Source organism: Cyprinodon tularosa, unplaced genomic scaffold, assembly GCF_016077235.1.
Source record: "Cyprinodon tularosa strain WSP-4 unplaced genomic scaffold, ASM1607723v1 ctg214, whole genome shotgun sequence".
Lineage (NCBI taxonomy): Eukaryota > Metazoa > Chordata > Actinopteri > Cyprinodontiformes > Cyprinodontidae > Cyprinodon > Cyprinodon tularosa.
Window position 1 is genome coordinate 469,160 of NW_024038796.1, and position 21,878 is coordinate 491,037.

The 21,878-nt window shown below is 37.1% G+C and overlaps 1 protein-coding gene across 2 annotated transcripts in view; it reads left to right on the forward strand.

The window, feature by feature from the left end:
- The window catches only part of LOC119783928 (phosphatidylethanolamine-binding protein 4), an 86,285-nt gene extending 64,407 nt beyond the window's left edge, over positions 1-21,878 (forward strand). For both annotated transcript variants that reach the window (XM_038285671.1, XM_038285672.1), the window contains 3 exons: positions 3,198-3,243; positions 6,254-6,367; positions 19,711-21,878. In XM_038285671.1, the coding sequence (XP_038141599.1) occupies positions 3,198-3,243; positions 6,254-6,367; positions 19,711-19,799 (249 nt within the window). In that variant the 3' untranslated portion in view covers positions 19,800-21,878. The remainder of the gene's footprint in view (positions 1-3,197; positions 3,244-6,253; positions 6,368-19,710) is intronic.

Here is a 21,878-nt window from a genome sequence, read left to right on the forward strand (position 1 = left end):
ATTTCAGGATATTGTTTTGCTTTTGTGACCAGTCCAGTCAAGCAGGATCAATCTAACAGCCTGGCAGGAGAGAGTTTGTAAATAAATGCAGCTGGGGGGGGGGGGGGGGGGGGGGGGGGGGGCACAATAACAAAAATATTTGAACAGGATTTGTATTTATCTTTTCATATAAATGTATACCTTTTCACTTTCCTCATAATTACTGATTTCACACTGATTGCCTAAAGCCTGTTTGGTCAATCAGCTCATTTGTTACTCAGTAAAGCATTTGTTGCCTGAAAACGTACGGTCTGCACATCATTTTAAAACATAGATCCAGCAGGGCATACTTTACACACCCATTTAGCCATGTAAGTGACTGATAAAAGCATAGGAGATATTTTTGGGGTGGTAATATTAAGCTATTGTCTGAACAATTCAATGAAGTCATTAAATCTGCAGATTCTGATTTTTTTCGGGCTGTTTTTCCTGAGGTGTTCTTTTGTATTTTCCATAATTGCTTGCTTAGTTTTGCGGTGTTTAATGACATAATAAACTGGTATAGATCACTATGACAGATTATCTCTGACCTCCTCCTGCTGGCAGGAAAGCTTTGTCGTCCATTTAGGAGGAAAACTCGTCCCACCCCACTGTCTGGGTCTGCCCAGGTTTAGCATAGAATAATCAATGTTTCTGATAAAAAACCCATTTGGTGAGAATGTTTCAGCCACTTTTACTTTCATATTTACTGACATATAAATAAAGGTATCTATAAATACATTATCTGCCTCATCCTTAATGTGCTTTGGGTTATTTTAGTGGATATTTAGTTTTGCACACATATATAAAATCTCTTTTTTTATATATTCAAAGCAAAAATCCCTATTTATCATAAAAAGAACAGCACATTTTCATTACCCTTAAATGTCTGATTTTCAGTGTGACTAATAGCTTAGGTGATTAGTTTTTAGTATTAATTTTAAATAACTTCCCTGCCCTTTATTAGTAGACATTAATTAAATTATGAGCTTATAAATTCAGTCTTTCTTAATTTCTCAACGTCAAGTATGTTAAAAATGATAGAAGGTTTTCTTGAATGATTTTAAAAATGCAAACCTTTTTCTTTTAACCAATCTATTATAACCAGTCTGTCTTTTGTCATAGCAAAATACTTCTTCTTTTATTTCATTGCATTATCTCATAATGCTCTATATATATTTGGGGTGTTTACTGAAAGTTAGATGAGTAAATTTATCAAACTTCCTGCAGGAACAGCAAAAGGCCACACATGAAATTTATGTAGGATTTCTTACATTTCAGTTCTTTTTTAAATTCAATAGCAGATGTGCTCTCAGTGAAGTTAAAAAGAAGGATACTGAATTTGAAAAAATCTAACTGTAATGAAACCGCTTTAACTTCATTAAATGTCATTACTGTTGTTTGTTTTGAACAAATCATCAGATATGAACGAAAAATAAAAATGTCGTTTATATCAATAAATAACACATATGAAGTTTTTAATCTTGTAGATGAATTACCTTTTCTGTGCTATACCAGTCCCCCAGAGACCACCCACAAAGTCACAACATCTTGGACATAAGTATCCACCATTCATATACACAGCCGTACATAAATGCAACATTTTCCCTACTTATCAGAAAAGTAAAGGCGTATTTCTCCTGCCTTCTATAGACTTATCTTCTATTACTTGGCAGAACTGCAATGTTGTATTCATTTGCTGATATTTAAACTCCATGTTCTGTACTGAAATTAAAAGGGCAAGGGGTGCCAGGGAAAAACGAGTGAGAGTCGAGTACTTAGATGTGGGAAAATGTTGACTACCTGTTGCTATGGCAATGGGTTTAGATCCTGCAGGCTGCAGGACTCTTGCTGTTTCTAAATAAAGCATTTTTTCACACTGATCTGTGGATGAAGATACTCACAGCTGAAGCTAATCTTCTGAATTGTATCAGTTTGTGAAAACACTTAATACTTGCTGTAAAACATAGGATTATAGATAAGATGGTGAACAATAACGGGCACATGCTTGAGTAGTGTTGAAATTCTCAGAAACACATGCAGGCTCATTTAAACCATCCTGCTGCTGGTCAAATCTATAAAGCTATATTTGTTTATGGCAATATATTTGGTACTGACTGAACTACTATATCTTCCTGTATTTTAAAACAAGGTTTCATTATGTGTTTATGTGTTTTTATTGACTTCTGAAGCAAATTTGATTGGAAATTATGTTTTTTTTCTTTAAGATTTATTTAAATCAGACTATGTATTGAGTTAGAGTTTAACATATCTTAAGGGCTATGTGTCTACAAAAAGTTTCAATGTGGTGGCTTTATTACAGAAATGAGAAATGCATTATTACCTTTTTATCCTGCATTCTTTCTCTCAGTTTTTTTAGTCTTGTAGAATATCTTACTTTTGATATGTTCACAATTGCACTAATTTATAATTTTTTTATATATAAGAATGAGGGAAACATTCCTTTATAACACATCTTTTGTCCCAGTTTGCTGTCTAGTAACACAATACCTTGGTCCACCTGTAGGGGGAGCCTGTGTGCAGAGAAACGAGGACACAAATAGGTTCTGAGACCACACACTCCTCGTTTGTGATGGGGACTTCCATTCTTGCTTCAAGTGGGTTTGGGGCCATTTCACAGACAACATATTTAGTCATTTTCCTCCCACTCAAGGATACAGCCATCATGTAGTAAATAACCAAGTTTATTAAACAAACGTGTCTGTGGGTAATTTTTGCTGTGTGAATGGCCTGACTGTTTGTATGCTTCCTGAGAAAGTGGGAGTTCAACATGACAAATACATAATAAAAAAAATCTAAAAGGCTTATGGAATTTACCTGCACTTTATATCAGATATTAAGATGTCTGTTTCTAGGCAACCAGAGATTGATACACAATTAATGATATGGGAAATTGGACCTTTTCCATCTGGTTAAATGTGCCCAAGAACAGTATTTTTATATGAGGTTTCTTTTTTCCCAGACGTTGATATAAAGAGATTTGTTGTTTGACTTACATTAACCAAAAATGGCTACCCTCTAGAAGAACGTTGAGTGTGTTTATTTTTACAAAACAAACAACATTTAACAGTCAATTCTCAGTCAGCACCTTAGTGTTAGCTTTTAGGATCCCATTCTTTATGATTTGCCTGACTGAGCCTCTGTTTGTATATTACCAGGGCTCCTCGCTGCTGACTGGAGAAATACGAGGAGAGACTCTCACTGGTAAGACTGGAAATGTATAAATTAACTCCAAGTGATGTACAGGTGCTGGTCATAAAATTAGAATATCATGAAAAAGTAGATTGATTTCAGTAATTCCATTTAAAAAGTGAAACTTGTATATTATATTCATACATTACATACAAACTCATATATTTCAGATGTTTATTTTGTTTAATTTTGATGATTAAAAATGACAACAAATGAAAATCTCAAATTCATCATATCAGAAAATTAGAATATTACTGAAGACCAATAAAAACAAAGGATTTATAGAAATGTTGGCCAACTGAAAAGTATGAACATGAAAAGTATGAGCATGTACAGCACTCAGTATTTAGTTGGGCCTCCTTTGGCCTGTATTACTGCAGCAATGCGGCGTGGCATGGAGTCGATCAGTCTGTGGCACTGCTCAGGTGTTATGATAGCCCAGGTTGCTCTAATAGTGGCTTTTAGCTCTTCTGAATTGTTGGGTCTGGTGTATTGCATCTTCTTCTTCACAATACCCCATAGATTTTCTATGGGGTTAAGGTCAGGAGAGTTTGCTGGCCAATTAAGAACAGGGATACCATGGTCCTTCAACCAGGTACTGGTAGCTTTGGCACTGTGTGCAGGTGCCAAGTCCTGTTGGAAAATGAAATCTGCATCTCCAAAAAGTTGGTCAGCTGCAGGAAGCATGAAGTGCTCTAAAACTTCCTGGTATGTGGCTGCGTTGACCCTGGACCTCAGAAAACACAATGGACCAACACCAGCAGATGACATGGCACCCCAAACCATCACTGACTGTTGAAACTTTACACTGGACTTCAAGCAACGTGGATGAAGTGCCTCTCTTCTTTTCCTCCAGACTCTGGGACCTTGATTTCCAAAGGAAATGCAAAATTTACTTTCATCAGAGAACATGACTTTGGACCACTCACCAGCAGTCCAGTCCTGTTTCTCTTTAGCCCAGGCAAGACGCTTCTGACGCTGTCTGTGGTTCAAGAGTGGCTTGACACAAGGAATGCGACAGCAGAAACCCATGTCTTTCATACGTCTGTGTGTGGTGGTTCTTGAAGCACTCACTCCAGCTGCAGTCCACTCTTTGTGAATCTCCCCCACATTTTTGAATGGGTTTTGTTTCACAATCCTCTCCAGGGTGCGGTTATCTCTCTTGCTTGTACACTTTTTTCGACCACATCTTTTCCTTCCCTTCGCCTCTCTATTAATGTGCTTGGACACTGAGCTCTGTGAACAGCCAGCCTCTTTAGCGATGACCTTTTGTGTCTTGCCCTCCTTGTGCAAGGTGTCGATGGTCGTCTTTTGGACAACTGTCAAGTCAGCAGTCTTCCCCATGATTGTGTAGCCTATAGAACTAGACTGAAAGACCATTTAAAGGCTTTTGCAGGTGGTTTGAGTTAATTAGCTGATTAGAGTGTGGCACCAGGGGCCATCAATTTTGAACCTTTTCACAATATTCTAATTTTCTGATATGATGAATTTGAGATTTTCATTTGTTGTCATTTGTAATCATCAAAATTAAACAAAATAAACATCTGAAATATATGAGTTTGTATGTAATGTATGAATATAATATACAAGTTTCACTTTTTAAATGGAATTACTGAAATCAATCTACTTTTTCATGATATTCTAATTTTATGACCAGCACCTGTATTTAAACTCCCGTTTGTAAAAGTACATTTGTTTTCTGAATTTTGATTAACATATTTTTGAGCTTATATAAACTTTTTTTTTTCTATAAGAAGATGTTAATTCCTACATCAAACAAAATTATATTTTTTTCAAAAACAGTTTGTCCATGTATTGGTCTACACACTCATGGGGAAGACAATTGACTCTATGCCCAGATGGTAACCCACAGAAAACAGAATGGAAATCTAAAAAAGGAAGGTCAAGTGGAAGGAAAACATTTTGTGGAAATCAGTATAACAGTAATTTTGAATGTGATATATAGCTGATCAAAAATGACAAAAAAATATGCTAATTGGTCAAAACAAAAACAAAACAAAAAATTTAAAAAGCCAGACCAAGAAGAATAATCGTTAATTAACATAAGAAAAAAATGTGAAATGCTGCCTTAAAAAGATTGTGAACTGTTGCATTAGGAAGTCAAAATCCAAAAATCTGGAAGACAATTGGAGAACCACAGAGTCCACATAACTTAAAGCTCCAAGTGAAGTTTCCTTAGTCACTGAAAATGTGATCACTGTAGTCTGCCAAAAGAGATTGTTTTCTAACAGGATTTAGCACTTATCATCACTGCTAAAGGTATCAAAAGCTGGTTCAGTGATCATGTTGTTACTGTGCCTGATTTGCCAGAAAACGGTTCTGACCTGAACCCTATTAAAAACCTATGGAATATTTTAAGAGGAAGATCAGTGAAACTAGTATCAGCAATGCAGATGAGAAGCACTTTTATAGGACCCTGGGCTTCTTTGACACATCATCAGGCTGCCTCCATTCCACTTTACACTGCGGTTATGATAAATGCAGAAGGAATCCTGAACAACCGTGGAGTTCATACACAATCAGGCTGACGTTTCTATTCAACAAATATAATAGAAATATTTTAGATAGAGGTGATATCATATCCTGCTTTTTCATAAATAATATTTTGGTATTTAATTAGTTACAGTGACAGAAATTAACAATTGTAATATACAAGTCTGAAATAAACCATATATAATAGTTTTGATTTTATATTACTCTGAAATAATATGTTTTATTCAAATGGATATGAAAATATGTTTGAGCGAAATTAATAATCCTAATTTTAAATAGCTCTATTTAAGTTTTACTCAGCCATCGATTAAATCTAAATAAACGTCTAACAGCCGGCCTATTAGCCATAACCCACTATGACTATTTGGGTCACAGATTTATGAACCTAGAACTGCTGTTGGTGTAATTTCATCTAGAAAAAGAAACCTGCCAGGGTTTGTTATAACTTATATTGGATATAGCAGCTCACCACTGCCAGCTCTCCTGATTCTGGCTCTTTGTTTTGCAGATTACCTTCCACCGACGCCACCGCAGAGGAGTGGTTACCACCGTTACCAGTTCATGTTATTTGAGCAGCCTCCTCACACAAAGATATCACTCACTAAAGAGGAGTCCTCCCGCGGTAATCACTCTATATCTTCAGTCCGCAGAGATCTTAATATTCCCTACAATATTCATCTAAAAACTAGCAAATACTGACATTTTGTTCCAGAAGATTACAGACATTCAAACTCCTCACACCCCCTAACAGTAACCACATCAAATATATTGTCTTTTGATGAAAGAGTTGTTTCAGATCAGACATATCAGTGGGATTGTTTTGTCTGTTCTCACAACTGTAAGTTTTATTGCATCATTTGGAGTTATATCTGGTGGGCAGTTTTTGTCCGAGTGCTTGAACTTAACAAGAAAAATGTTAATGAGGTTAGTGAGAAAATCTGCGCTGTGCTAATGCCCGCCAGGGTCACGACGAGTATTACTGGCTCCCACGCACACCTGCACGAGTCTGTCTGACCGTGTGTTGGTAAACCTAAAATCCCCAATCAGCGATGCCAGTGCACATGAACAAACGGTTCAGTTCGTACATTAATTACTGCTGATAGCATTACCATATCTTTGTTTTGATTTTGTTTGTTTTTTTGTCTCTCAGAAGTCAGCCTTGTTTGTGTTGCAGAGATTTTTGTTTTCTTTCTTTCTTTTATTTTCTTTAACTTTTTCACTATTTTAAGTCTGTGGGAAGGTGTGAAGCGGCACTCAGATGCACAGCAGCTCGCAGGAGGCGTGTCTCCCTGTCTGTTCTACTCGGGTCACAGTCGGTGATTTGAGGGGAGATCAGGGCGGTTTGAGACTTTCAAGTACAGCAGCGGTGAACAAGTGGAGCTGCCATTCTCTGCTGTTTTGAAGTTTTGACAGCTTTGTCAGCAAACAGTCCAAGCACATTAGGTTGAGGTGTGTTTGATGTTTCAAGTTTTGGGAAAAGAAATATTAGAAGAAATGAACTGTTTTTGTTTCATGCCAAAGTTAAATTTGGGGTGAGCGTTCACCACAGAGTTAAGGTATCCAGTCTTAGCATTTATTGAAATGCAGAAGAAAGAACAGCATTAAATATATAGTATTTCAGTGCAATGCCTAATAAATAAAAATTTTCTGCACTGCATGCAGTGCTAACACTGACCCCCCCCCCCCCGCCAGAAGCAATTGAAGTTAGCGGATCCACCCATCCTTAATCTACTGGATGAGTTTAACTACCGCTCTAGCACTTCCTCTCTCCTGCACAATCTATTCAAGGGAAATACAATTAAGAAATTCACTCTTGGATAATCAAATGTTTCATTTGAAGGGTTGGTTCTTGGGTGAATAGCTGTCCTTATGAAGACTGATGGGATTAAATGCTGAGAAATAGAGATAGTTTAACCTTGCATCTCATTAAATTAGAGGATCATCCGAAAGGTCAAACTGTTTAACCCTTTCATTAATATCATTCATTATTTATTTCAGTAACTTTTGATCACTGCAGCTATTTGCTAGAGATATCCAAAAATTGAATTCGTCCAAAAAATTGAAATTTTAAGCAATTTTTTTTCTCCTTAAATAGACCTTACGGCCAGAGCAATCATGGAAAACTGACTTTACAGTTTTCTTGCAGATTGTTTTATTTTTATACAGTGCATGAGGGTGCACAGCCCCAGACTCTTCTTCTTAAAGGGATGACTGTTCACACAGTGAAGGGGCAATATTACTGGAAAGTTGAGTGGAAGGAAGAAGTATTGTAGGAGAAAGAGCAACAGGGATAGATGCAGGTTTTATATGATTAAAAAGCAGATTTTTAGGGGATTTCAAAAGGCTTGGATCCCAGATGGAGTCTTCGCTATGAGAGCACCACCATTATATATAGGACATAGGCAACAATTGTGGCATTTCTAGACAATTGTTCTAGAAATGCTCAATGCTCAAAAGTCCATCTCAAAATTCTTTTTTTTTTTTTTTGGGACCCAGAGTCAAGAAGAAAACAATGAGTGATGATTTGGGATGTCACATTATCTGCTGGCTTTGGTCCACCAGGTTTTATTTAACGGGAAATCTTAGCTTCATGCTTCCTTCTGCTGATGAGCTGTACGGAGATGCTGGTTTGATTCCCAGGAGACTTGGCACCATCCCATAAAACCAACGGTACCAAAAGCTGGCTCAGTGGCAATGCTGGTATTATACTTGATGGACCAGTCTTCCATTGACCCCCCTCTTTATGTAAAATGAACCCAACCAAAAATGTTATTGTGTGCATACATTGTGGAGCACAGGGACTTACTTTTCCTTGTCTTTTTTTTTTTCTTTACTTTTTACCTTTTTTTTTACTTTTTACTTTTCCTTGTCTTGACATTTCTGAATATATAATCTTTTTTTTTTTTGCCTTACTTATTTTTTAGATCTCCAGACAAACTGAATTTAGTTTGGGTTTTCCTTATGTTTAAGCCATAATCATCAAATCTGCTGAAATAAACTGGTTAATATATTCATTTTTAAGTAATGAATTGAGATATTTCACAAGTTTAACTTTTTTTATTGAAATCATGGATTTAACATTTCAGTTATATTTCCTGGGATGCACCTGTATTGTTTTTCTTTTTTGGTTTTTTTTTTTCATATGTTTTGCTATAGTTTTACCTGTTAAAATGTTGTCGGCTTCAGGACCATGTACACTAAATGCACACCAAGACAAGAAAAACGGAGGGAATCCCATGTCTCCTCACCTCCTCCGTTAAGTATGTTCACTTATTAGCATCTGTCCTCCCTCCATGTGGTATGACACACAGAGGATTCTTCATAACCGATGACATTAATTGACGTGATTTGTGAAGGAGAACATTCAGATGTGGGTGGAGGACTCCTAATGATCGTTTTCCACTTCCAGTAGTGGAGTCATTGACTCAATTTTAATTCTGATTTGCAGTCTCTCTTCTTTTCATCTCTGACCATCAGTTGAGTAATAAGTGATGGCCAGAGGGGGCTGAACAATTAGAGGTAGAGCAGGGGCTGTTGTGAGAATCCGTGGGAGTCTGCTTTGCCTCCTGGGTTAAGGTTATGAATGTGGGTCAGCGAACTGATGGAGACAGCTGGTTTGTTACATAAGAATCTACAGGGGGGCTGCAATCTTGGCACCGGGAACAGGGGCGTTATCCTAGGGAATCCCTATTGCTCTGGCTCAGGAAGGCTGTCCCTGAATGGAAGCTGCCCCTGTGCCAGGGTGGAGGGGGTGGTGGGCAGGCGTGGGCGCTCAGGCCCTCATGATACTTGTCAAGCACTTGGCAAGCCCTTACTATGTCCTGCTACTGTTTGGTGCCGACATGTCAGTTTGTCTGGGGAAACAGTGTTACAATGCCGAGAGGGAAACCCCGAGGCCTTGAGGAAGGCTGCCTGTTGTTTTACCCGATGCGCTCTACATACAGCACTCACACATCCAGCTGTCCGTCTCCTGATTTTTGTAGTCTCTCTATGTGTGTAGATAAAACCAATTTCAGAGAGCAAATTAAGGTTATTGGCTTGAAAAATAAGAACATTGAAAATAATACATTGTTCTGAATGCTTTGCCCAGTTTTTCCTCCATTTATTTCTGGTGGATTGTAAAAAAAAAAAAAAAAAAAAAAAAATAGTGTGACGATTAAATTGTATTAAAGAATGGATCAGAGTGGATTTAGCTGCTGGATCGTACGCGTTGCTCATCTTGCTTCCCAGAGCCTGTACTGCCAGCTCAGCACACTCTTCAGTAATTGAAGCCATTTGCAATGTTGTAGTGTGGTAATGGGCAGATCCATGTCTACCACCCACCCACAGCCTCTACCATTAATCAGAGCTGTGAGGAGTCAAGAGAGCCAGGATTTGGTTGCTATAGCAGGCCCAAGTTTTAGCCCAGAGTCAGCTGCTTTAAAGTGATGTCTTGACATCTTAAAATTGACAAGTTTGGTTTAGATTTTTTATTTCTTCTGGTTTGTGCTTATAGTTTTGTTCTATAACAATTACTTTCAAGAAAGGCATATAATACTTCAAGCTGTAATGGCTTTCTTCCCGATTTCAACACTGACAATATTCTCCAATAGTTCCCAAATGAAATGCATTAAATTCTACATCTGATCTACATCTGATCTACATAGGAAAGCACATTGATGTTCAAGTTTGACCACTTTAGAGCACATCAGAGCTTTAGCCTCTTTTTCCATGACAAAAATTTCTCACAATAAACAAAATAAAACAACAGAAAATTAATATAGAAATAAAATATATTACAATTTACAAATGTGTATATGTTTAAACCCAAGTTATTTTAAATAGATTTAAATGTAGACTTAGTTGAGAGATAATGACTTCCTAAGAATTATTCGACATTGCTTATGTGATAATCTCATCTTAGTGAGATCTAATGCAAAAGTTCAACAGAGTAGTGGGCAGATATAAAGTGGCAGGGGGAAAAAAGTTGTTTTTTTTTTTATCTTAAAAGTGTGGCAAACATCTATACAGTTTTTTTTCCCTTAAAGGTATAGTGGAGGAAGTTTTTCCGGGTGGATTATCAAAATAAGTGGTCCTCCTAATTGTCAATCATTCTGCTGATATGTTTATCTAAGGCCGCCCTACGTGCTCGTCCCCATTTTCAATTACTGGTGGTCAGTCTTACATAATGGAAAAATTACAAATCTTCTTTTTGGAAAGTAAGCTTGTATGAGCGATTCAAACAGCAACTTTTAAACAGAGTGTGCATGAGGAGAAATGGGCTCGTGCATGCTCTCGCACGCGTTTAATAGGTGTTCCCTCTCGGCAGAGGTTACAGGGTTGTGCATGTGCATTTTTTTTTAACTGGAGAGAGTGGGTCTTTTCAAAAAAATTTTAAGATCCTCCATTATACCTTTAAATATCCCCAGATTTTGTGTTGTTCTATGGAATTCACATTTAAAAATGGTGGTTGTGAAGTGATAAAATATAAAGGATTGACAGGAATCTTGAAGCTTCATTTTGAATTGAAGATACCTTACCAATGAGTTAAATCGTTTTTTTATCCAGCACAACCTTCATCCAAACATACCTTTTGGAAAAGTTATAAAATTGTCTAGTGTTGGTGAAAGGGTAGAGTGCATGCCTGTAGACCTCACCTGTGGTTCTTTCTGGCATGCCTAAACCTTTTCTTAACTCCATTTCCTGTCATTCAACTTGTAAATAAGACAACTAATGTGTTTATTTTAATTCTCCTTTAAATGCTTTATTAACACTATGAACTTTTTCAATTTAGCATTGCTCATTTTTTCCTTTTTTTCTCCTCACCCAAGAAGACTTGGTCCTGCAAGTTTACCCCATGGCCCAAATATACAATTCATGTTGGAGATTGCTGTCAAATGTTATGAACAGCCAGTGTTTGCCAGAAAGTCCTGCTGCTCCTTCACGGCTGCCATAGCCCTCCTGGCAGCCTTGTCCTTTCGTTTCCCATCAGCTTTGGTGGAACGTTCTGTTCTTAGTTACATTTCTGGTGAGACACTTGTTGACAGTTGTCAGTGTTGTCCACAAATCTATTTTAATTTCTCTGACTGACATCTTTCAGTGATATGTGATATGCTTAGGAATAACATTCTTAAGCAAACTGCAAGGTAGTGGTGAAATCCAAAAAAGACAATTTATCTTTCGAAGTAATTATAACTTAAATTAGTCACCTCTATTTGGTCAGGTTTGTCTCTTTTCCAAGACCACCCTAGAAAGCAGCAAAACAGTCCAATCATAACAAAGAAAAGTGAATTATTTAGCTATCAGATAAGCAAATATTTTTTTTCCACTATTTTTTTTATTGTAGGGTCATTTCATTTGTACACCACATTCAAATGAAATGCTCAAATGCTGTAAATGAATATAGCATAGTAGTTGCCTAGTGGTTAGGGGATAGAGCTTGAAATTCTGAGGTTCTGAGTTTGAGCCCCAATCCCACAGACTGCTTCTCTGGGTCTTAAATGACACTGCTCCCCAGCTGACCCACGGTGGCAGCCCACTGCTCCCCAAGGGGATGAGTTAAATGCAGAGGTAAATTTCTCCAATGTGAGATCAGTAAAGTTCAATTATTCTAATTATTATTAGTGGCAGGTAAAGAAAAGTTGGACTAAAATTTCATCCAGTTCCAATACATCGGTTGAGGCAATTCTAAACATACGTATAGGTTTTCTAACGTTGATTTAAAGCTACTTAGGGTTTCAGTACTTTATTTATTTTTTGTTCCAGATTACAGGTGTATAAGAATTAAAGCTGCCTCTCCATAACCGGTTTCATTTCTGGGGTTGCAGAGCTGATTTCTGCTAAGAGACCTGAAAGGTCTTGTCCACTGATACAATGACAGAAAGTCTGTAATGTGTTGTAGTGCATTTTAAACTCTATTCTGAGATATACAGGGAGCCAGTCTAAAGACTTTAGAACTGGGCTAATGCGCTCCATTTTCTTAGTTTTAGTGAAAGCATGGGCAGCAGTATTCTGGATCAACTGCAGCTGCCTGATTGACCTTTTAGACGGACCTGTGAAGAAAATTTTGTAGTGGATGATATCACTAAATATAGATGCATGGATTAGTTTTTCAGATTTGATTTGTTTGGAGCTCTTTATTGATACACCATCAGTTATCTCATACACTAACAAGTGCTTTTTTTTTTTCATGTTCAGATCCACTTTAATGCATGTATGCATTCATACAGCTTATACACAACACATTTAATAAAACAAGGTAATGAAAACCTATTATTTGATTTTTTTTTCTAATCAACTCCTAGTCTAAACATGCATTTTTTATGGGGTCCAAAAGAAAAGGTACAAAGCTAGTAGTTCACCCGCTGTAACTTTTTCAATTTGCTTATCATCTAATTTTAACTACAGCTTCAGCTCTTCTCGATCTCCCTGCTTAAAGATTAATACTCTGAATGTATTTTTTATGCTGAAATCCAATTGATCCTGCTGAGAAATTAGCCATTTAATCCTGAAAGTGTTTTTTATTTTAACCTCAGTTTATGGAGCATTTTATTTTGAAAAAGGTAATCTCCCGACTTCCTTCCAAAAAAAACCTTTTACATACATCTAAAGTTGTTCTACTAGTGCTAGCATAGTTAAATCATAAAGTTTTATCACCTCATGACACCAGTTATTTTCACTTGTTGGCAGAGCAAACGGGTCCACCAAATCCTAATTTATTTTAAGGGATAATTATTGGTACAATCAACTGTATGAAACATACATTAACGACAGCCTGGACACCTGAGTTTTTTCCTAGACTGTTCAGTTTATTTTGCAGATATTCAGACTTAAGCTTGCTGAAATCTAAAAAAAATTAATAATTTGTTGGCTAAAAAAAAAAAATTATAATTTGTTGATTATTTAATTTTTTTTTTTAAAGCTCATTACTGTTGTTTTTAATCATGCCAGTTCTCCAGGTTTGGTATCATAGGCAATCTTACACATCCAGACGTTTGAACTGCTGGGTTTTTATGCCCTCAGAAATCAGGTTCCCATGGATCATTATTGAGCTGTTATTCCTTAACATTAAATAAAATATTTTATTTATTATTTAAATATTTTTATTTCTTTCTTATTTATCTTTCTAGCACTGGATATTTTTTTTTTATTTGAAGGTATATTCTGAATCTCTTAAAATATCCTTTGTGCAATCTTTCTATGATCTTATAATCTGTAACACTATGTTTACAATACACCGTGATCTAAAACCAAATGACTACCCCTAGCATCTGGTGACATTGATCTGTGGTTGGGCCCTGAAACTTAGCAAGTTCCTCATCCTGAAATAAAGATTTCAATATTCCTACAACTAATTTCATATGAAGAACCTCTGTAAGGCTCTTACCCTGATATGGCTCCTTTGACTTTACAGCAAGAAAAAAAGATTACTGGATTTCAAGTATTTCTGAGACAGGGTAAGAGGTTTAACAGGGACACCGCCCACACCACTAAATGTAGCAGTTCTCTGTCACCTTGCAGCAGTCCTGATCTTCCTGCCATGCCCAGGCAGAGATGCAAGGTGGAAACAAAAGGAGAGGCAGGGAAACTTCAACATCGCCCTCAGGTCCCACACTATCTGTCCTTTCCATGAGCGTGCAGATGGGAGAGGCGGAAACGTGCCTCTGCACTACAAACAAGCAGCAGCCTATTTTAAGGTCACTTGTAAGTCTAGACATTTGCAGGGTACCAGCCATTGCGATAGCAGCAGATACTGAGAATGTACTTCCTTCTGGAATGAGCCCCAATGATTGCAAAGCTTTAGACAGGATTAGCTGTGCAGAGCCTTACAAGAACTGCTCTATTTTGACTTCAATACTTTCAGCGGAAATGTTGTAAGGAGAGAAAAAAAAGACAACACATGCAAATAAAAGTTATTTTTGCGTCAAATATTCTCAGTGATATTTCAGGTATGTTCCAGTTTTTAATAGAAAGTTCTTCTCTGACCTGCCTCACCCTTTGACGCAGCTGAGGGGTGAGAAATCTGACTTGGACATGGAAGTTTAGTGATGTGCAGAGGCGGGGGAATTACCTGAGACTGAGGACAGACCCATCAGGGTCTGCTTAGGCCATGCCCTTTAATGCAGACAGGTCACTCGACTCCATTGCCTTTATATGATTATTGGTGGCCTCTCTAGTGGCAGTCTTCATTCACATAGATGACCTGCTGAGATTCAAGTACTCATCTGATCATCTCCCAGTTATTATTCATCCTCTCTCCCCAGCTGAGTTCAGAACGTGACCTGAACCCATGAAACACATGAAGTTGTCCGTTTCAGAAGCTTAAAAAGGGAAAGAAAAAACGCATAAGTTTAGCTTTTTCTCTACATAATTCAAACTTAGTTACATTATAAATAATTTCTTTTTTCTAATAGAGATTTTAAAGGCTACGTCACTCTTGGGATTTGTCTGAAATATATGAAATATAAGTTAAGTGATCTAATTAGTCCCTCTATTTATGGTAAGTACACTTTATATGAGCTACAACAATGGAGTTAATCAACATAGACAATTAAATAACAGAATGTTTTTCCCACTTTTGCAGCCAGTACTGCCTTGATCTTTTTAAGCATGATTCTAGTAGATCCTTGAAGGTGTAATGTAGTATCTGGCAACAAGATGCCTGAAGCAGACTCTTTAGGTCAGCCTGTTTACCCTCTGCCTGTAGTGCATACTGATATAATGAGTTTTCTCCCAACAATGAGGATAGAAAATTATAATGGATACTGGAAACAAACCAGTTTTACTCTAAACAATTTGAAATATGTGCCTTTTACTCTGTGTAGTCATTTTAAAGAACAGTATTGAAGAAGAAACATTAAAGTCTAATTCTCACATGCAGAAGAATATAAGAATATTTGTAAGCTATTTATCCGTTCAGTTAGGGGTAGAAAATAAAGAGGTTCATCCTATTTCTCTTTCAAATAGATCATGCTTATGGTGCATTTCTTTTTTATTTGTATGAAATATTTTTTTCTTTCCTCTTTGTTTTTCTTTTATTGTTTTCTTTTCTACAACTACAATGTTTTTTTTTAGTCAGGTTTAAAGTGAATATGATTTAAAACTAGATTCTTTAGAAAGGCCCCATCATGAGGTCCAGTTCCTACTGTGGTAAACAGAGGTCAGAGATCAGAGTTTGGACACTCTATCTGGAGCTATGTAGCCCCATATATGCCACACTACAGTGCACTGTGTTATCTGGCACCTCTATAATAGACAAGCTAAAGCAGCTTATCTTTCAGATCAGAACCCATTCACCACTTGCATCAATGAGCCCATAGACATAGAGACTGAGTATATACATGGGAGAGTTCAAGACTCCCATCTGTCCCTCCTTTGGACCCATTTTATATATTCTTAGAAACACATCCCACAAACACAACAATGTTGTTGTTCACTTCCACACCCTAACCTATATATTGAATACTTTCTCTATAAGCAGATAAACAAACTGTATATATTTGAATAGATTTAAGGATGAAACAATCAGTCCAATCTTTTAATTGGGAAAAAGTCTCCCCATGTACCCAGTGTTGGTGAATCTAAACCCTGATGTGACTTTTATTTAACACCTCAAAAGCTAAAGATGGATTCCTGGAACATTCCTAAACAATGATCAGTTGTGCTGTTAGTGATCTGGTTATCAGATCTTAATCCAGATCTTTAATGGATATGTTTTAGACATTTTTCCCTGACTATTAAAGCCAGAATATGGGACTTGGTTACAGTATATACCTGATAGGATTTGAGGGAGGAGTCAAGTCCGGTTTGTGGACTTGTATAAGAGGAAGGTTATGTCCTCTGCAGCTATGTGCTACTCATTCTACTTCTTCCCCTTGTTTTCAGCATAAAAGCCTATTTATTCTCCTCAGAACAGAAAAATCTGTTCTTTTACTCAAGCTATAAATATTATACATCTGATCCACTGTAGAAAGTACTGACAACTATCATATTGTAATGCTGAAAAAAGGAAATTCCTTTGATCTCTACCGGTTGCTAAAGCTGCAGTTTTGGGATACTCTAATGTATTCTTATGGCCGTGACATAGTTGTGTTAGTCTTTCTCAGATTCTTAATCTTAATACCTGTTTTTAACACATTAACTCAGAAGACTAAATACTTTTTCTTTGTTTAACAGTTTAAATCAGAAGTTCACACACACTTAATACATTGTACATTGTATCCTCTTTCATATGAGTTAGAATGACCAAAATTATCTCCATTTGCTAAGTTTCGGAATAATTAGAAAAAAATGTGACATTTTTGTGCTACTGTCTTATATCAGATATTTACATAAACCAGAGTTTAATCAGTTTAAGAAAGCCCTGATTATGTGGTCATGGTTTTGGAAGCTCCTGTCTGATTAAATTACATTAATTAAGGCAATTGGGGGCTGATATGTGGACGGATTTTAAGGCAACCCATCAAACATGCTCTGTGATACCATGGGCAAATTAAGAGAAATCAGCTAAGCTATCAGGGGGATGTGAACCTCCATAGGCCCTCAGGTAAAAATTTCCACATGACTGAAGGTGTCACCTTCCTCTTTTCAGTCAAGTATTAAATTTATTTAATTTTTTTTTATTTAACCAGGAAAAAATCCCATTGAGATTAAAAACCTCTTTTTTTCATGGGAGTCCTGGCCAAGAGGCAGCAAAGTTACATAAGAAACAGAGATACATTAAAATAAATGACAGGTACATAATAAAAAAAAATCAATTAAAACAATTACAGATCATTGAGGCTGCTTCAAATTCTTCCACTTTCAACTTAAAAGCATTTAAAGATAAGACTCAATTACCAGTTTCTTTGTAAAAAAAATGCCACGTACAAGGAGCTGTGTAGCTAAAAGCTTTCTTCTTAGTTCTGTGCGGGCAAAAGGAACAGTGAGCAACAGCTGATCGTTGGATCTCAGGGCATAAGAGGCCATGCTTTTTGTGTGTAAGTAAGGTACAAATGTAAGAAGGCAGTAATCCAAGAAGGAACCATGACAATGTGTTTAGAAAGACATATTTCTTGTTCCATAGATAAATACAGCAGTCCAAAATAAAAGTAAAACACCTATAAGACATTCGCTGAAGGTAAGAAAGTTATTAACTAGTCCTGTGCCAACATACTCTTAAATGCCACACAGAGATGAAGAAGTTATTTCTGCTTAAAAAAAAAAAAAACAACAACAACAAAGATTGCAAGAGGGGTAAATATGTCTAAAAATTTTTGACACATCCAGTTTGTTTAAATAAAACATGAACAGTTTGGAAACAACGATCACTGCCAGAGTTGGAGGAAAACACATTGATAACTGTAAAGTATAGTAATAGCAGCATCATGCTGTGGGGATATATACAGTAGTTGCTACACGGGCAGCTGCATTTCACAGAACAGAGTTTAAAGAGTAAAAATATGTATGGGGATATAATGACGTAACATTTATAGACTTCAGCCAATATTTTAAAGATTGGGGAAAAAAATTGTCCTAAATGAAGTGTGACCCGAATCGAACTGGTTTGGAACAATTTCCCCTTCACAAAGTCCCAGTCTCAGTCCCTAATGGGCAAAGCTGAGTGGAGGGTGTGAGCAAGGTGTCATATGAATGTGACAAAACCAACTTAATCAGGAGGAACCGACCAAAACCTTCAGCAAAGTGATTGGAATGCTTATGGAAGGAAACTCAAAATCTATAGCCAGGGTCGAAAGGCAGTTTTACCAAATATTCAATGAGAATAGAATAGAATAGAATAGAATAGAATAGAATAGAATAGAATAGAATAGAATAGAATAGAATAGAATAGAATAGAATAGAATAGAATAGAATAGAATAGAATAGAATAGAACAGAAAATCCCTTTAATGTCCTACAATGAGGAACTTGTGGTGTTACAGCAGCAAAAGATTATAGCTAATGTGGTCACACAAGTGTTGACTTTAAAAAGGTGTATGAAAATAAGAGAGTAAGTAACAGAGTAAAGGTCTGTAAATGTATTTATTTGAAGATGGTAAAAATAATCTCTCACATTATTGTGACACTGAGCCATCTAGGAACTTTGTGTGTTTGAATGCCATGTATAAACTACATGGTTCCATCAGTATATCCAATCCACTTACAGGTTTCAGCATTAAATTAATTATTTACACTAATTTCACCTGTCAGTGGTTTATCTAAGACGGCCAAAAGGGACTTTTTTAGCTACATCGATAAGTTAAAGAGGACAGCTTTTTAAATTCAGCCACATTCGTATCAGGGAGCCGATTCTCTACATATTTAGACATTTCCAGCCTCTCAATGCAATCCATGAACAGCTGTTAGTGTAATTGCTGCACACATTGAAATACCAGAGTGTTCCTGATTCCCTGGATTACAGTACAATGTATCAAAGCGTCTAATGCACACAGACATATGAAGTGGCAGGCAGACCCTTTCTGGAATCTGTTGAAGTTTGCAAGTTTAAAGCACACAGGGTTTCTCCCTGGAATCATAGTTGTGAATTTGTCCTCTTTTTTTTTTTTTTTGTTAAGGGAGGGAAACTGCAGGGAATCAGTGGTTGTCAAAATCTTAGAAGTGATATTGTCATACCAGCCGGATGGCCGTCTGGTGTTTGTTTAAAAGGGGAGGGAAGAGAAAAAAAACAGTCCAGGCGATTGAATCATATCTTCTTGCCAATACGTCCTTGCGTTCCCACCTCCATCATTACAGCAACATGTTTTATTTTCAGCAGAGCTGTTCTCAGTGACTCACATCCCAGAGCCATGTGTTGCTCAGTTAGGCCTCAGATCCCTAAAACACAGACCAAGTGGTCAGAAGAAATGCTCTCGTAATGCACCAGAGAGTGCACTCAGAGTACAGCTCATTTTTGGAGTGTTTTGCTGGACTGGAAAGAAAAAAATCTTATGTTTTTTTTTTATGTTAATCCTAATGAAAATCTGTGTTTTGTGTCTTTCTGCACCCTCAGGTAAATGGAATCTTCAGGGTTTCATCCGAAGGTTTAATCTTGAGGATGTGGCTACTTTGCAGTTTCTCACCCAGCACTTCAAGGACTGAAGGATGCTTAAATGCTGCTACCAGAATAAAAATGGGACAGCATAGAATGTTTCTTTATTTTCATAGTTTCCCTTATTTCCATGTATTAAACAGTAGAAATTCTTCAAAGCTTAAATAATCATCTATCTTATCACTGAGTTCAAGAGATGTTTCCTCTCTCTGTTGCACTAGCTAAAGGGTTTTTGATGTCACCCCGTATCTGTGGTCACGTGGTCTGGAGCAAAGGATTTGGGAGATAGATTTTGACTTCACTGGGGATTTCTTAATAGTTTCCGAGCGCGGTCGACAAGTAAAGGAAGACGGACCTGATATCACGACTTAGTGTGGAAAGAGTTATTCTAATTCAGGGGCCGGAAACACGTCAGGGCCAAAAAAAGGAAGTGGGAGGTGAAACCGAGACCGCAGCTCAGCCGGATGCTGCAGTGGAACCTAAACCAAAATACTCTGTAGAGTGACAGGACAAGGAGGCGGGACTTGTCATGCACCAAGTTAAGGGAACTTGCTGTTTTTGTCATTGTTTATCATATTTCCATTGACCACTCTCAACGCAGCTGGAAACAATGAGCTACTTTCAGGTATCTGACTGATTCATCTGAAGTAAAAGTTGATATGTTTAGATGCGCCCTTCAGTATAACTTGAGGACAATGAACCCATCTTGAACTTGAGGGAGTTGCATGAAAGCCTCACCTGGCAGGGCTGCAGAGGATGGTGTGGGTAAACTTTTCAACCCATCCACAATGAAATGCTTTACAGACTTTACCGGTCTTTGTAGAGGGTGGGTCAGAGTACCCCCACACCACCCCATCCGTAAGGAATATTGGTTTCTAACCAGCAACTCTCCTCTGGGGAGGTTTTATATCAATATCCCAGATGTCTGAAAAAGGGTGGATTTACATGAGTGACTTTGATGCTCTGATGATCAATCTTTAGTTGGTGGTTTCATTGACCCTAGTTTGGTGTCTCATCAGTGGGATAGGCAGGAGCAGGTAAGAGAGGTTTTTGTTCCTTTGGTGGATAAGCCATCCTTGGTAACCCCCAATGTGCCCTCTCCATGAACTCTGAAAGATCATTGATCCGTTGTCCAGCATGTGCTTTGTTTGCCTCCCAGACTCAGCAGTCAAAGCACCCAAGTTCACAAACAAAACAACCAAAACGATGCACATGGGCCCACAGTGAGTGAGAGAATCCACCGTTAGAACGCTGCTCCTGACCTTGATTTGCTCGTCTTATTTGACTTATGAAATCACATTTCTAAAACCTGGCAAGCAAAGCATAATTCATCACTCATTCTGAAGCATGCCAAGTAGGAGAGCATTTTTCCAAAAGACACCTACTTGAATCCATCAGTACAAGACTGAAATGCCAAGGTGAGCACTTCACTTCCAAATGCTTTGGACAAATCCTGCCAAAACAGCTGGGTTTTGCGGCTCGGTTTCCGTCACTGTGTTTATTTTTTACTCCAAATGTCAGAAGCTAAATGTTATGATTAAGAAAAAAAAATGTGAGCTATAGTTGAGTGTTGTGGAGAATATACAATGAGTTTCTCACTTCCCCTGATCATATGACTACAATATTCAAAATATATTTTAATGAAGTCAAACTTCTCATTCTAATAATCGGTATAGTTATCTGACAGATTAAAGTAATACAATATGCAGGATAATTTTAAAGATTTAATGATTTGTGAAAATACTGCATATAATGAGTTGTGGTAGAATGAATTAGGTGCAACATCTGTTCCGTTGCTTTAGTTTGCATTTGCATTTCTAACTACAAATATTAGATGCCACCTTAATTTCCCAGAAGTTTTAAGTTCTATCTTGTCATATAATCCATGTTTCTGAACATAACTGAACCAGTTCTGTTTTTGGTTGTTTTTTTCATCTACAGATATATTCGTATACCGTTATTAAATGAAATGATAATGAATGTACCATTTTGGTGAATTGATTTGAAAGTTGCAACAAAACATGAAGCTAAATACTTCTGATGATTTTTGTTGTATTTTTTTTCTGTTTTCACTTTTCTCCAGAAAGTTCTTAGGTTTCTTTTTTCTCAATAAACTCTGCTTGCATGTC